General features: G+C 34.8%; 1 protein-coding gene across 1 annotated transcript in view; it reads left to right on the forward strand.

Moving 5' to 3' along the window:
• DHX33_4 (putative ATP-dependent RNA helicase dhx33) overlaps window positions 1-8,618 on the forward strand; it is a 49,324-nt gene extending 40,706 nt beyond the window's left edge. Inside the window, exons 12-16 of the mRNA XM_035732478.2 lie at window positions 1,062-1,252; window positions 3,210-3,338; window positions 5,018-5,216; window positions 5,946-6,364; window positions 7,474-8,618. Of these exons, the coding sequence (XP_035587494.1) occupies window positions 1,062-1,252; window positions 3,210-3,338; window positions 5,018-5,216; window positions 5,946-6,364; window positions 7,474-7,743 (1,208 nt within the window). The 3' untranslated portion in view covers window positions 7,744-8,618. The remainder of the gene's footprint in view (window positions 1-1,061; window positions 1,253-3,209; window positions 3,339-5,017; window positions 5,217-5,945; window positions 6,365-7,473) is intronic.
• Window positions 8,619-13,133: the final 4,515 nt, after the last annotated feature.

Genomic DNA, 13,133 nt, shown 5'->3' on the forward strand with positions numbered 1-13,133 from the left:
TGAATTGAGACACCAGTTCTAAATAGGCGAGTCCTGCAATGTCATTCACTAATCTATGCAAACAATAGCTGAATTAACAGAAAGTCCTAAAATCACTTTTATAATCAAAATAACCCATAATGTCATTGAATAGGAAAAAGAGAATTCGGCGAAGAAAAGAAAAGCATCGAAAAGAAAAATTTCTTCGCTGAATTCTCTTTTTCTTATTCAATTACTTTTATATAAATTTTCCCTCATCAAGAAGCAAACTGATACTACCCATGAAGTTCAAACCCAGTCTCAGTTGAAGACGTTTGTGGTGGTCGGTATTCAATATAATCCTTAAGCTTTGTATATAATTCATCCTGATAACCGTCACTCGATAACGCCCCAACGATGTATTAATTGAGAAGGTGAATACGAAGTGTTCATTACGTTTATTATTGCACCACGCACAGATCACCCAAATTACAAGTACGCTAAAGCAAGCATGAAAGAGTAGTGTCGAAAAGCTAGCAGGCAGGCAAGTGAGTGTGCGAGTCAATGAACAGGATTAAAATGTACATATATAGACATAGTTAAACGAATGAATCATCGAAACAATTAAACGACTAATAGTAAGACTAACAGAATGAATATATGTGTAGGCAGTAAGCAATGCTCAAGCATACATATTCATACAAGTGCAACAGTAATAAAGGTACAATGATATAAGTTATTATTGTACGGATGACTCTGTCCGTTGAATAAGTTAACAGAATGGCTTAACCGAATTAAATGTCAATAAATTCGATTGCACGTCAGCTGCTATACGTTCCACATGTTTTTGCCAACTGCACCCAACGATCTAACACCATTGTATAGTGCATGCGATTTAAAATCGCCTAAATTAGTGATCGCTATAAAATTTGATCCATAGAATATGATCACTAGTAAGGACTACTGGATAAGTATACCATTTATTTTTACTTAGTGATGAATCAGCGTCAAGTTTTCTTTATAGATAAAGTTAAACGAAGTTATTCTTCATCATAATCACCAACTGTTTTGTGTGTGTTTTTTTCATTCATCTATCAATGTAGATACTACAGACTCAACATTACCGACTAATTTATTTAAAGTTTTATCTAAAGATCAAATGGAATCTGATGTGAAATCTGGTGCCTATGTTGAATGGGGTAAAGTTAATGGTCATTACTATGGAATTCGTTTTTCTGAATTACGTAAAATAATAGCTAATGGACGAACTGCTGTATTAGATTGTCAGCCCCAAGTAAATCTATGTATATTCTTTTGTGTTTTATCTTCAAATAGGAATTTTCACTTTATTATATCAGAATTCTCTTGTAGGTAGTTGTGGTGGCGGCAGTGGTGGTTATATATGATCGATCGTCAGATGATGGATGGTTATTCATGATCAGTTGATTAACCTTTCATCGTTTAATGAACATAAATAATTTATGAAGATTGTTGAGTTTTGTAGTCTTACACCACAGATTGGTTATAGCTAGACAACCCATTGAAAATCATGATGTACTGAACAACTGTCTTATTTTGAAACAGGACTTCTCAGCAGTGCACATTCACGTTCACGCTAGGAGCAGAAGGGACCCATCAAGTTCTCTCAAAGCGCGCGCTTAACCTTCAGATCACTGAGCTGGCATCCAGTCATTCGCATTCCTAGCTTCAGTTATTTCACGAGATGGTGTAACTATCATCCGACACCACTGATAGATAACCGCTTCACTCATAATATGGTTGTTTGGTTTTTTAAAAGGGTTTGGAATCAGTGTATATCAATGACGGTAGCCTTACAAAATAAAATTACAATCATTTGCGTCACAGCAATTAGTATTCAGTACTTCTGTAAATCTTTTATTTATTTAACTCAACTGGATTATATTATTGATTGGACGTAATTCATTCACCATTTGTAATGTTTATGTACTCCGTTTTGAGTCACAATGTTTGCGTGAGAACTAGTGATACTTTTTCGCCTTGGTTGATCAAACTGAAGTAGACACAGCTGGGTTTGAACCCATGACCTGCTGTCTTAAATTTAAGCAGTATGAAAGGGATTATAAAGATTTTCGAATGCTGTAGTTCACATTACAACACAGGTCGCGAGTACATATTCCCAAGGAATTTTGTGCCAGAATGAAATAACTGTCTACTGTTTCTTGGTTTTCAGTATTTCTTTAACTACGATTAGTTCACGATGTTAAATACAGGATTATTATTCCAGAGTGTGGAATAATAATAGACCTGACTGACATATTTCAGTAATTATTGCTTTGTCGTTCCATGCTCTCTGTTTCCATTTTACTTTCTTGAGTTTTAGATGATTATAATTAATTCTTTATGGCACAGGAAATGACCTTAAATGTGCCGTTCATAAATCAAGAGTATGTTGACTTAAGAAGAATTAAAAGTTCCCGGCTGATGCCCTTCACTGGTGTAATACATGTCAGAAATGTACTACCTAAACAATTATTAAGCTAGAACACTTCGAATAATCTAATATCAGCTATCTATCCTCTACATTTAATTTACTATCTATATCATGCTGACCATGCCTGTAAACTGGCGTGAATTTTGTAATTATCATTTGCAGAATTTATTATCATTATTACTAATATTTAAGTAACTGATAATATAAACTTAATGGAGATTATGAACTGATCAATGTTTGACCACTATTTAAAACCTAGGAGCACTGAACGGCTATTTCGTCCTAATATGGGACTCTCTAACAGTACACACCGACGACTCCTCATGCGGGACTCCAACCCAAAACATCCGGCCTCGCGTGCAAACGCTTAACCTGTAGAACACTTAGCCGGTATCCAACGATGTCAATATTTAAGCTCAACCAATCCAGGTTTTTAATGGCGATCTAACATTGATCGGTTCATGATCTCAATTAATACTCAACAATCTCCGCAACCCTATACTGATAATGTGTAGACTGTTGTATAGTATATAAAAATTTATATTATTTACTCTTTTTAACTGTTATACTTTTTCGTAGAATGATTATTGAATGAATAAAATATTCAATTTTTAATCACCAAGTATAAGAATGAAAGTCTCCCTATCCATTTAGGTTCAGTTATTATGATAAATATATACTTATTTAAACGAGTTATATATTAACATTTTTGAAATAGTCACCATTAATTTTATGATAAAAATTTCGTTTTTCGTTTTTTCTAATTATAAATTATCAGTCGCTACATTTGTTACATCAACCAGAGTTTAATCCTTGCGTTGTATTTGTTGCTGCACCGTCTTTTGAAGTAGCGAAAACTATGTTACAAGAAGGTTTACAAGCTAATGTCACTTCAAATATACGTTCTGTAAGTTAGATAATTTGTTAAACTATTTATCTATTGACGTACTTATTTATAATTGGAATAATAATTTTTTCAGTGTTGTTGACACAAGAGATCTTATAACTCGTGAGTGCGCATTGCTGAGGAGTCCCATACTGGGACGAAACGGCCGTCTAGTGCTTCCAGGTTTTCAATAGTGTGCTAACATTGGTCCATTCATGATCTCAATCAAATATATACTTTCTACAATTTGATAATAATTTTCATTAATCAGTCTGTCAGTCGAGAAAATATAGTACCTATCACAAATGTGTGTTTATTTAATTTGCCATATTACATCAGCATCTGGCAATGAAGCAAATATTGTCATTTTTGCTTTGTTTAAATTTGTGAATGGTACCAATTACATGAAACAGAGAATATGATTTGAGAAGAAAGAATCAATTTATCTGCATTACTACAACTTGTTCTGAGCTAGCATTTTCAACCATTCATTAGTCAAGATAATTGCACCGACCCGGACTAAGTAGTTTGCAGCTATTAATATGACTTGGAATGACATTCAGTGACCTGAATAACACTGATTGGCATTAGCAATAGTCAGACAAACATACGTAATGCATGTCTCGACCACCTCAAGTAATTTTCACCATAAACTGACAACTCTGCTAGTCTAACGATTGAAAATTGGGCAACACTGATTATATGTTTCATCCTAACTCATAGCTCATCGGAAATGTACACTTATGATATTATCACAATTTACTAAGCTGATGTTTCGTGGTCCACATTTTCAACTACAGTCAATCACTAATATTCTACAACCATCATTCAGACTCATCATGTGTTATAGTCTATTGACTGGAAGTTTATATAATCCATCTGAAATTTATTCACCTGATGAACCTATGTTTATGATATACGAAAGTGATTTTGTGTAGATTTTTCACACTCTGAAAATTGACAAGCAAACATCAACTGAAAAATCACTTTAAGACTGTTTTTGTTCATTTATAAATTTAACCAGTACATTTCTTTCTTATTTATGAATCAATGTTTATCCAAACTACTCATTTTTAGTTACCAGTAGACGAAGTATCGTTGACTCAGTTAAGTTTCTAAATTAGTTACTATGCTTAAATTCATCTTTATATATATATATATATATCAAAAAGTGTTCTAGACTCTCAAAGTCCCGTGGAACAATTTACACTTATATTTGAATTCATTAGTGTGACCAAGTTTTAAATGTATCCCAGAAGTTATAGTAAGAAGTTGTTATAAGCTATGAAGTTTAAGTACTTCAAACATGAGATCAACTATACTGTTAGTAGTTGTTGATAGTTGCACAACGTCGTTTCAATTCCGTGAAGTTGAAACTATGTACCAGTGAATGGCAACTGAATGGTCTAGGGGTAACCCCGCTGTCAACTAGATCTGAGGAGTAGGTCTTCGGTTCGATCGATGACAAGATTTTGATGGCAGACTAAATAAAGAGTTCTATATTAACCTAAATCAAGTACTCATAAATATCCGGCTGCCTAGCCAAAATGATGTAAACCACAAATTGTGCAACATTATGTTAATAAACTCTCTTGTATAATTCTTAATTGTCAATTTACTGACGTTCATTACTGTCATTTATTAAATATGATAGTGTAAATTATTACTTGTATCTAATTATTTAATACATCTTATTTTAGGATGAGGAATTACACTCCATTATAAAAGATTCAATGTCAATGTCGGTGATTTATCGTCATTTATATTCACACATATTAGTTAATAAAAATATGAAAGAAAGTGTCGAGAAATTAAGTCGTCTTGTTTCAAAGTTGGAACGTCAACCATGTTGGATACCTTGCGGATGGGCCTATGAATTAAGCATTCCATATAGATCAAGTATGTAAAAAAGAATTAATGGTTAAATTCCTATTTTATTTTGAATTCAGAGACAATATCTACTGACGTTGACACCTGATATTGAAGCATCAAAATCAGCTGAATCATCAATGGTGTGTCTATTGAGTTGATTCTACGACCAGTCAGAAATCAAATTTGTTAAGGATTTTCACCGTAGTTTAGAAACTAAAAAGTACTGAACAATTATTTCGTCCTTGTCCAATTGAAGATCTTCATGTCTCTTATAGTCTCCCAGTAAATTAGCACACATAACTGTATGTGCTCGGAAATATTCTTTTCAATAAATTTTAGCTTCTAATTCTATGGCTATACATACTTTTAAACTGAACCTGGGATTAATGGACGTGCCCAGTTTATTCAAAAAAATCCATTTGGTTACTACTTCTACCTTTCATTAGATTCCATGCATGACCACAAACTGTAGATTACCAATAATATAGGAGATTTTTGAATATAATTTGTTATTGTTAACCCAATGGTTCATTTGAACCTAGACAGGCTGGCCGTAGACAGTTGTAATTCTGTAAATTTGCCTAGCTATACTAGAAGCTGTCATCATGAGCACAGAAAATTAAATTCTAAAAACATTAAGTGTAAATGTAATTCACTTCGATTTTGTATTTCCCTGCATTGTTATGTAATGCTTGTCACTGTATTCGATTGATTAGTTTTCTGTTCCTCTCTCCATATTTTAAATCCATCAATCAGCTCGCACTGACGGTTCACCTTTTATACCTGGATCTAGTAGCCTTAGTGCTCTTGGTATACATGATTTACCACCATCTTCAAGATCATCAGCTTTGTCAAAATCCGTCATTTCTGAAGCATCGACTGAATCTGCATCTAGACTTGCTCGACCTCCAAGCATTTGCAATGGGGAATTTTCAGGGCGTGATCGTTATTCTATCACTCAACGAATATACGAAAAACATCGACGTGCTCAACATGAATTCCAGCATCCACCAATACCGGAGCTTGATACACCATCTGAGTCTGTCGATAGTTATTTATTGAACAAAATGTCTACTCATCATCATCAGCATCGAGCGAAATCAAATCATAACACTGATAACCATGAATTGTCTCAGCCTATTCTTAGTGTTAAAACTACAGCTGAGGAGGATCAAGTAAGTATTTGAATTAGATGTAGTTAAACCAATCAAAGCAATTAGAGTATCAGTGGCAACGTCAATGTATTGACTATTGACTGTAAATCAGTGACTGAATACATATCCATGTAATCAGACCTAAACACGGATTGTTTTTTAAAAGTTTGTTCTATTTATTTAATCATATAAACATTGGTACAAAGAGGCACCGAAATATATCCGCGCCACACAAAGTAGCTATCACTGAATTTATGTGTGGGCTACGATACTGCTCGGGTGCCCAAACCTAGGCAAATAGTTTTCTTAGGGGTGCACCCACGGAGTTTCTGACCTAGAGGTCTAATTCACAAGGCAGTAGAACAAAGTTAGAAGATGTGATCCCATGGTAGCCGGTAACCAAGAGTAGATTTTTACTCCATTTGTTCCTTCAGAATCCTGGAACCCATGTGCACTATTGGTTCGGAATCAGGGTTTTCCATATCAGTCAGGTGAACCCGACTTACTAGGGAAAGCCTCTGAATACCTTGTTAAGATCGATTGTGGGTTGAAGCCGCTCTCTCTCAAAATGCTGTCGTATGGCCATACATATATACCCACTACCAGGGAAGTTCTGCCTGCTGTGAGAGTGCTTTTTGCGAAAGTGAGTGGACGAGTTAGTGGGTATTAGGTAATTATTATCTGATCACCGAAACCGAGCTAGTTAAGTGAAAAGCAGAATTCTTACGTGATAGTCAATGATTCATAATTAATTGATGTATCCACTTGGCCATATTTCAAGATAAATGTTATGAAACAGCCATTTCTTAGTGTTATTACACTCATTAAGTCGCTACAGATTCCTGCTCTACTCTACTTTGGTTCGAGTGTTAACTTGTATATATTTGAATTTTAGTTTAAACTAGAGTATATGAGATCTGTATTTGATATTATGCATGATATATATTATATTCATCTTTTACAAGTAATCGACACTTAATCACACTTATAAAAAAAATGATATTTTATTGTACTTATTATGAATAGTTCTTTGTGTTTGTATCATATATATAGTGTTATAATAGTGCTTGCTTTTCCTTCCATTGTTTATTACTTCATTGTATTTTTATATTTTCATTATATCAATTAAGCTCACTGACACAGAATTATCACAAACTCCTTCTAATGATGATGATGATGATGATGATGATGATGAAAGTAAAATAACTCAAGTGGAAAATATTTTATCAGATGAACAACAATCAAATGTTGTAAACATTAATAATGATAATAATCCATCAGTTCAACCTAAACTTGAACTTAGAAAAGTAATAACAATCAACAAACATGAAGAGTTCAGTTCCACATCTAGCGATGATGATGAAGATAATAATAATAATAATAATGTAGTCAGTATTTGACGAATAAATAAATATAAACATTGATGATAGTGATTAATTCAGTTACAAAATCAATACAAATTCAATATTTGTTCTCCCATTCACTAATCATATTATTAGTACTAAAAACAGTAGATTTTTTACTCAATAACTGCTACAATATATTTCTCAATACCTCCCATTTTATTAATGAGAATATCATCTATAATTTCAGTATTAAAAGATTTATATTATACATAGATACTTTGTATTTCTGAATTTCCATTTTGTTACATACTTTATTATTATTACATTTTGTTTAAATAAGAAAAACAAAATGAGACCAAAAATAATCATATAAGTAGTGTTTTTTTCTTAAAAAAAAAACATTATTATTACTATTATGCTTTATAATAAGTAGTATCACAATGGCAGCAGATTTGCTAATTGCACAAATTTTAAGTATAAACTTTTTGTTTGGGATCTAACAAAATATAAAAAATACCGCTTTTATTTTATATCAAAAACAAACAAACAAACAAATCTTTATTAGCTATGTAACTCACATTTATCTAAGTTGCAATCTTACTCGGGTTCTTCATTATATTATATACACTAGTACTCTATTTAGGTATGATTTTAAAATTTTCATTTATTTATTATAAATTTTTGTACTACTTATAATTACTTATTCATTTGATTTCTATCTATTATTTTTTTTACTGCGAGTATTTTCTCTAATAGTCTTCAAGTTTGATTTATTTAGTATAGCTGATATATATATATATATATATATATATATATATATATATATATATATATATATATATATATATATATATATATATATATATATATATATATATACAGTACAATGTAATTAACTTAACGAAAAAGAAATCTTATTTATACACTAACTTTTGTCTGATGTTAATCTCTTATTTATTTGAGCACATAAATATTGGTACAAAGGGGCACCAGATACATATGCGCCGCACAAATCTCATTTGATTTGTATGAGGGCTGTGATACTGCCCGGGTGCCCAGACCGAAACAGGGTCACACTCGAAGCCTTCGACCTAAAGGTTTGATCTACAAGGCAGTGGAGCATCGTAAGGAGATGTAGTCTCATGGTAGCCGGCGACCAACGATTGATTTATACGTCATTTGTTCCCTCAGGATACTGGAGCCCATATACACGATTGATTTGGAATCATGGTTTTCCATGTCCCTGTAGTTGGACTCTGTGTCCAACAACCCGGTTAAAGCGTTGGACATTCGCTTTTCGTTCTCTCAATTTCGTAAACAACACTCCCGCCATCAGAAGGTAGTGAGTAGAACTTCCCTGGCAGTGGTTGTATGCTTGTGGCTATGTGAGAGCATTTCGAGAGGGAGAGGACTCTCAGCCGTACCAGGGCGTTTGGGAGCAATGTTAATCTCTAAAAAGGACACTATTGTTTGAAGATCTTTGGCATAATAATAGGATAATTGATGACATTGCTAAAATAAATGAAGTCATTAAGCCGATAATTTAATGTGGTAACCCTAACTGGGACCAGTGGCTTACCATTGAAAGCCGTCAATTACCAAGCTACCAGTTCAAATCACATTGCACCTACCTGATTCTGAATGACAGAGTAGTTCCTCCTCTCCGCGCTCCCTCACTAACAAACTTTCTCAAAGTCAATTACATAAACCTATGCTCGTTAAATAATTTACATTCATTAATAAACAAATTATCGGAAGATAAGACTACGGGACAGATAGGCTTAGGTGGATATTCTATCATAGATGGAAGCCAAGAATCATGGACTACATTGTGACTGATTGCACACCTGATTTCATGTATGTGATAAGTGACAAACAACTTGTGGACATGCTATTTTTGGGCAGCCTTTTTTTAGGTAAATATTAGCTTTAATTTCCTAATACTAATGAAAATCAGTAACAATTTTTAATTTTCCGTTAGGCCGTTAATTATTAGTTTATCGGGGTACAGTTATCTGAAGGGCATATTCCGAAGTAAATTGTTCCTAATACATTGCAGTATTTGTGCAGCGTTTCTCAGCAAAAATAGTAAATCACGAAATTGCGAACAATTCAAAGAGGATTATGTTTATCTCTTACTAGGATATTGTGACATGGTTGTTTGTGAAATCTAAGTTGCGTGATAATGTGCACTACTCTGAGGCTGTTTAGAGATCTGTAATCTTAACATGGTTGCCAGTTGGTTTCTTTTTTCTTGAAGAAGGCGCGGAACGAAAACGTTTACAGACTATAAGTGGGGTAAGTAATGCCCAGCTGTAGCACGCAGCCGTATAAAGGTTCGATAATTTTAAGTGTGCGACACTTTTAGCTTATTTTTCAGGGGCTGATAATCTTGCCAGTACTTGCAGGAATCTTACAGCTGCAGCTATTAGGTCCTATTTCTAAATCCAGTGAGCTGACCTGACTTTCTTATTTTGTAACTCAACGTTACTTGAAAAGTCAAATGACTTCTATTAGGGTCAACTATAAATTCGTAACTTGCTATTAATTCTATTCTAAGTATTTCTGTACCTAAATATGCTACAGAAGAATCGCAAGATACATATAAAACGTGTTTGGCATTTAAATTCAGTACACACAGTTCGTGCTATTTTAGACTCTGAGGCAATTCATCCGTATCTGAGATGTTTACTGTGTACTTTGACTCCAGTTCCCTTAGCTTCAAATGCCTAACGTGTTATCCGCTTAGCAACTAAGCCCAGTTAGCCAATCGACGGAATTATCACTTGAACCTAAAATCAAGTGTTAAGGTTTTCTGGTTAAACTTCGCCATTTCGATTTATTAATAACTTCAAGTGTCATCCCATCTCGGATTTATTCTGGAGAATGGTAATGAGAACCTCACCTTTTTCCACTAAAAAGTTGGTGTCAGAATTCTTGTCTCTAACATCAAGAAAGCAACTGTTTATGAATCATTCCTCAAGTCATCATAAGTGAAAATCATATTTGAAACAATCTCAGCGATTGAAGCTTAAATAATCCCACCGTTTTGTCCAGCAGACTTGTTTAGAGTAATAATCGAAATCTTCAGTACCGCGATCCGTGGAAGGTTGTTAATTTCCATATTTTTGGGTTTCTGTTTTGGCCAAGTGTGCGATTGAATGTATCTGGTTGATTTAGCACTGAAGTTCTATTGGTATCAACAAAACTGCCCAGATTGTTTAAATTTCGTAAACTGTTCTGCAATCTTGACTATTGTAGTTGAAATGACTGTTTTATATGTTTAGTCCGTATTTGGGTAATAGCCTCTGTGAAACTTTCGACTCTTGAATTAAGTCAATGAGGTGTTTGTATGAACTAATGATTCCTTTGTACTTGATGACTGTCTGATTTCAAATTCCAAATACAATACGTTTGTTTGTGCTCACGTAGTTCTACTTGTCATAAATTGCGCTATTTCGGGATTCCTAGTTCGTATATTAATTCGAATGCTTCTAATCATCACATTGCCTTCGCGATGAAGTCTGTGATGGAACAGCTGGACATACATTCAAATTCTCACCCTTCTGAGGATTATACGGAAAGGTTCGGGTCTGGACCATGACCAAGGAAGATGTTAAGCACGTTAATATAGTGGCTCAGTTGCTTACATTCATCGGAAAAGATCTTACTTACGCCCGTTACTCCTCGTGAAGGAGCATAGGCCGCTCACCAGCATTCTCCATCCAACCCTGTCCTGGGCAATCCTTTCCAGCTCCTTCTAGCTGTAATTCATCCTTTTCATATCTGCTTCTATTATCCGACGTAATGTGTTCTTTGGCCTTTCTCTTTTCCGCTTCCCTTCAGGATTCCAAGTTAGGGCTTGCCTCGTGTTGCAGTTTGACGATTTGTGTAGTTTATGTCTTATCCATTTCCATCGTCTTTTCCTAATTTCCTCTTCAGATGGAAGCTGATTTGTTCTCTCCCACAAAAGGCTGTTGGTGATGGTATCCGGTCAATGGATGTTGAGTATCTTGCGTAGATAGCTATCTATAAATACTTGTACTTTCTTGACTGTGGTTGTTGTAGTTCTCCAAGTTTCAGCTCCGTACAGTAGAACTGTCTTGACATTCGTATTGAAGATTCTCACTTTGATATTGGTTGAAAGTTGTTTTGAGTTCCATATGTTCTTCAACTGTAGGAATGCTGTCCTTGCTTTGCCAATCCTTGCCTTTACGTCTGCATCTGAACCTCCTTGTTCATCGATGATGCTTCTTAGGTATGTGAAGGATTCTACATCTTCCAGAGTTTCGCCATCAAGAGTGATTGGATTTCTGTTCTCTGTTTTGAATTTGAAAACCTTGGTTTTCCCCTTGTGTATGTTGAGGCCTACTGATGCAGAGACTCTGCTATACTGACTGTCTATATCTGCATTTGTTCATGTGTATGCGATAGGAGAGCTAGGTCATCTGCGAAATCCAAATCGTCTAATTGGTTCTGAGCTGTCCATTGTATGCCGTGTTTTCCTTCAGATGTCGAGGTTTTTATAATCCAGTCAACCACCAGAAGAAAGAGGAAGGGAGAGAGTAGGCAGCCTTGTCTGACTCCGGTCCTTACGTGGAATGCGTCGGTCAGCTGTCCTTCATGCACGACCTTGTAGTGTAGTCCGTCATATGAGTTCCGGATAATATTGACAATCTTCTCAGGAACTCCGTAGTGTCGAAGAAGATTCCATAATGTTCACATATCTGAGATGGTGGAGAAGATTTGTAGCTCAGATAAATGATTTTGGTGGAGTTTTGTTCTCTGAGCTGGATGGTTTTGTCGTGGAGTTTTCATCGTTCTTCTGAACGACATCATCAGCACAAACTTCAGATTGAACACATCACTTCTATGATTTCGTTCAGAAAAACGATGAAAACTCAACGACCAAACGATCCAGCTCAGAGAACAAAACTCCATCAAAAAGTTCCCCCATCTACACTATCAAACGCTTTTTCATAATTAGTGAAGTTGATGTACAGTGATGAGTTCCACTCAACTGATTGTTCGACGATGATCTGTAATGTCGCAATTTGGTCTGTGCATGACCGATCCTTACGGAATTCAGCTTCTTGGTCTCAAAGTTCGGCGTCTACTGCGTCTTTTACCCGGTTCAGCAACACTCTGTTGAAGACTTTTCCTGGTACTGACTGTAAGATCCATTTTGAAGGTTTTGTGTGTTGGTGAAAATCCCTCCATGTATATACTTGTACTTTGTTCCTATTGATCCCCTTAGTTGTACATTGTTGTATTTTGATTACATTTGAATTGTTAATACTTGTATTTTTTATTATAGTTTTTGTTTTTCTTGCGCATTCACTAAGTTTGTGTTTCTTCCTGAACTGCATCTGTGTTGTTTTACTTGACACTTGTTCTTGGCGGTAGCCATATTGATTTGCTCCTCCTTTCGTGTGTGTGTTCTA

Source organism: Schistosoma haematobium, chromosome 1 (genome assembly GCF_000699445.3).
Source record: "Schistosoma haematobium chromosome 1, whole genome shotgun sequence".
NCBI classification, from domain to species: Eukaryota; Metazoa; Platyhelminthes; class Trematoda; order Strigeidida; family Schistosomatidae; genus Schistosoma; species Schistosoma haematobium.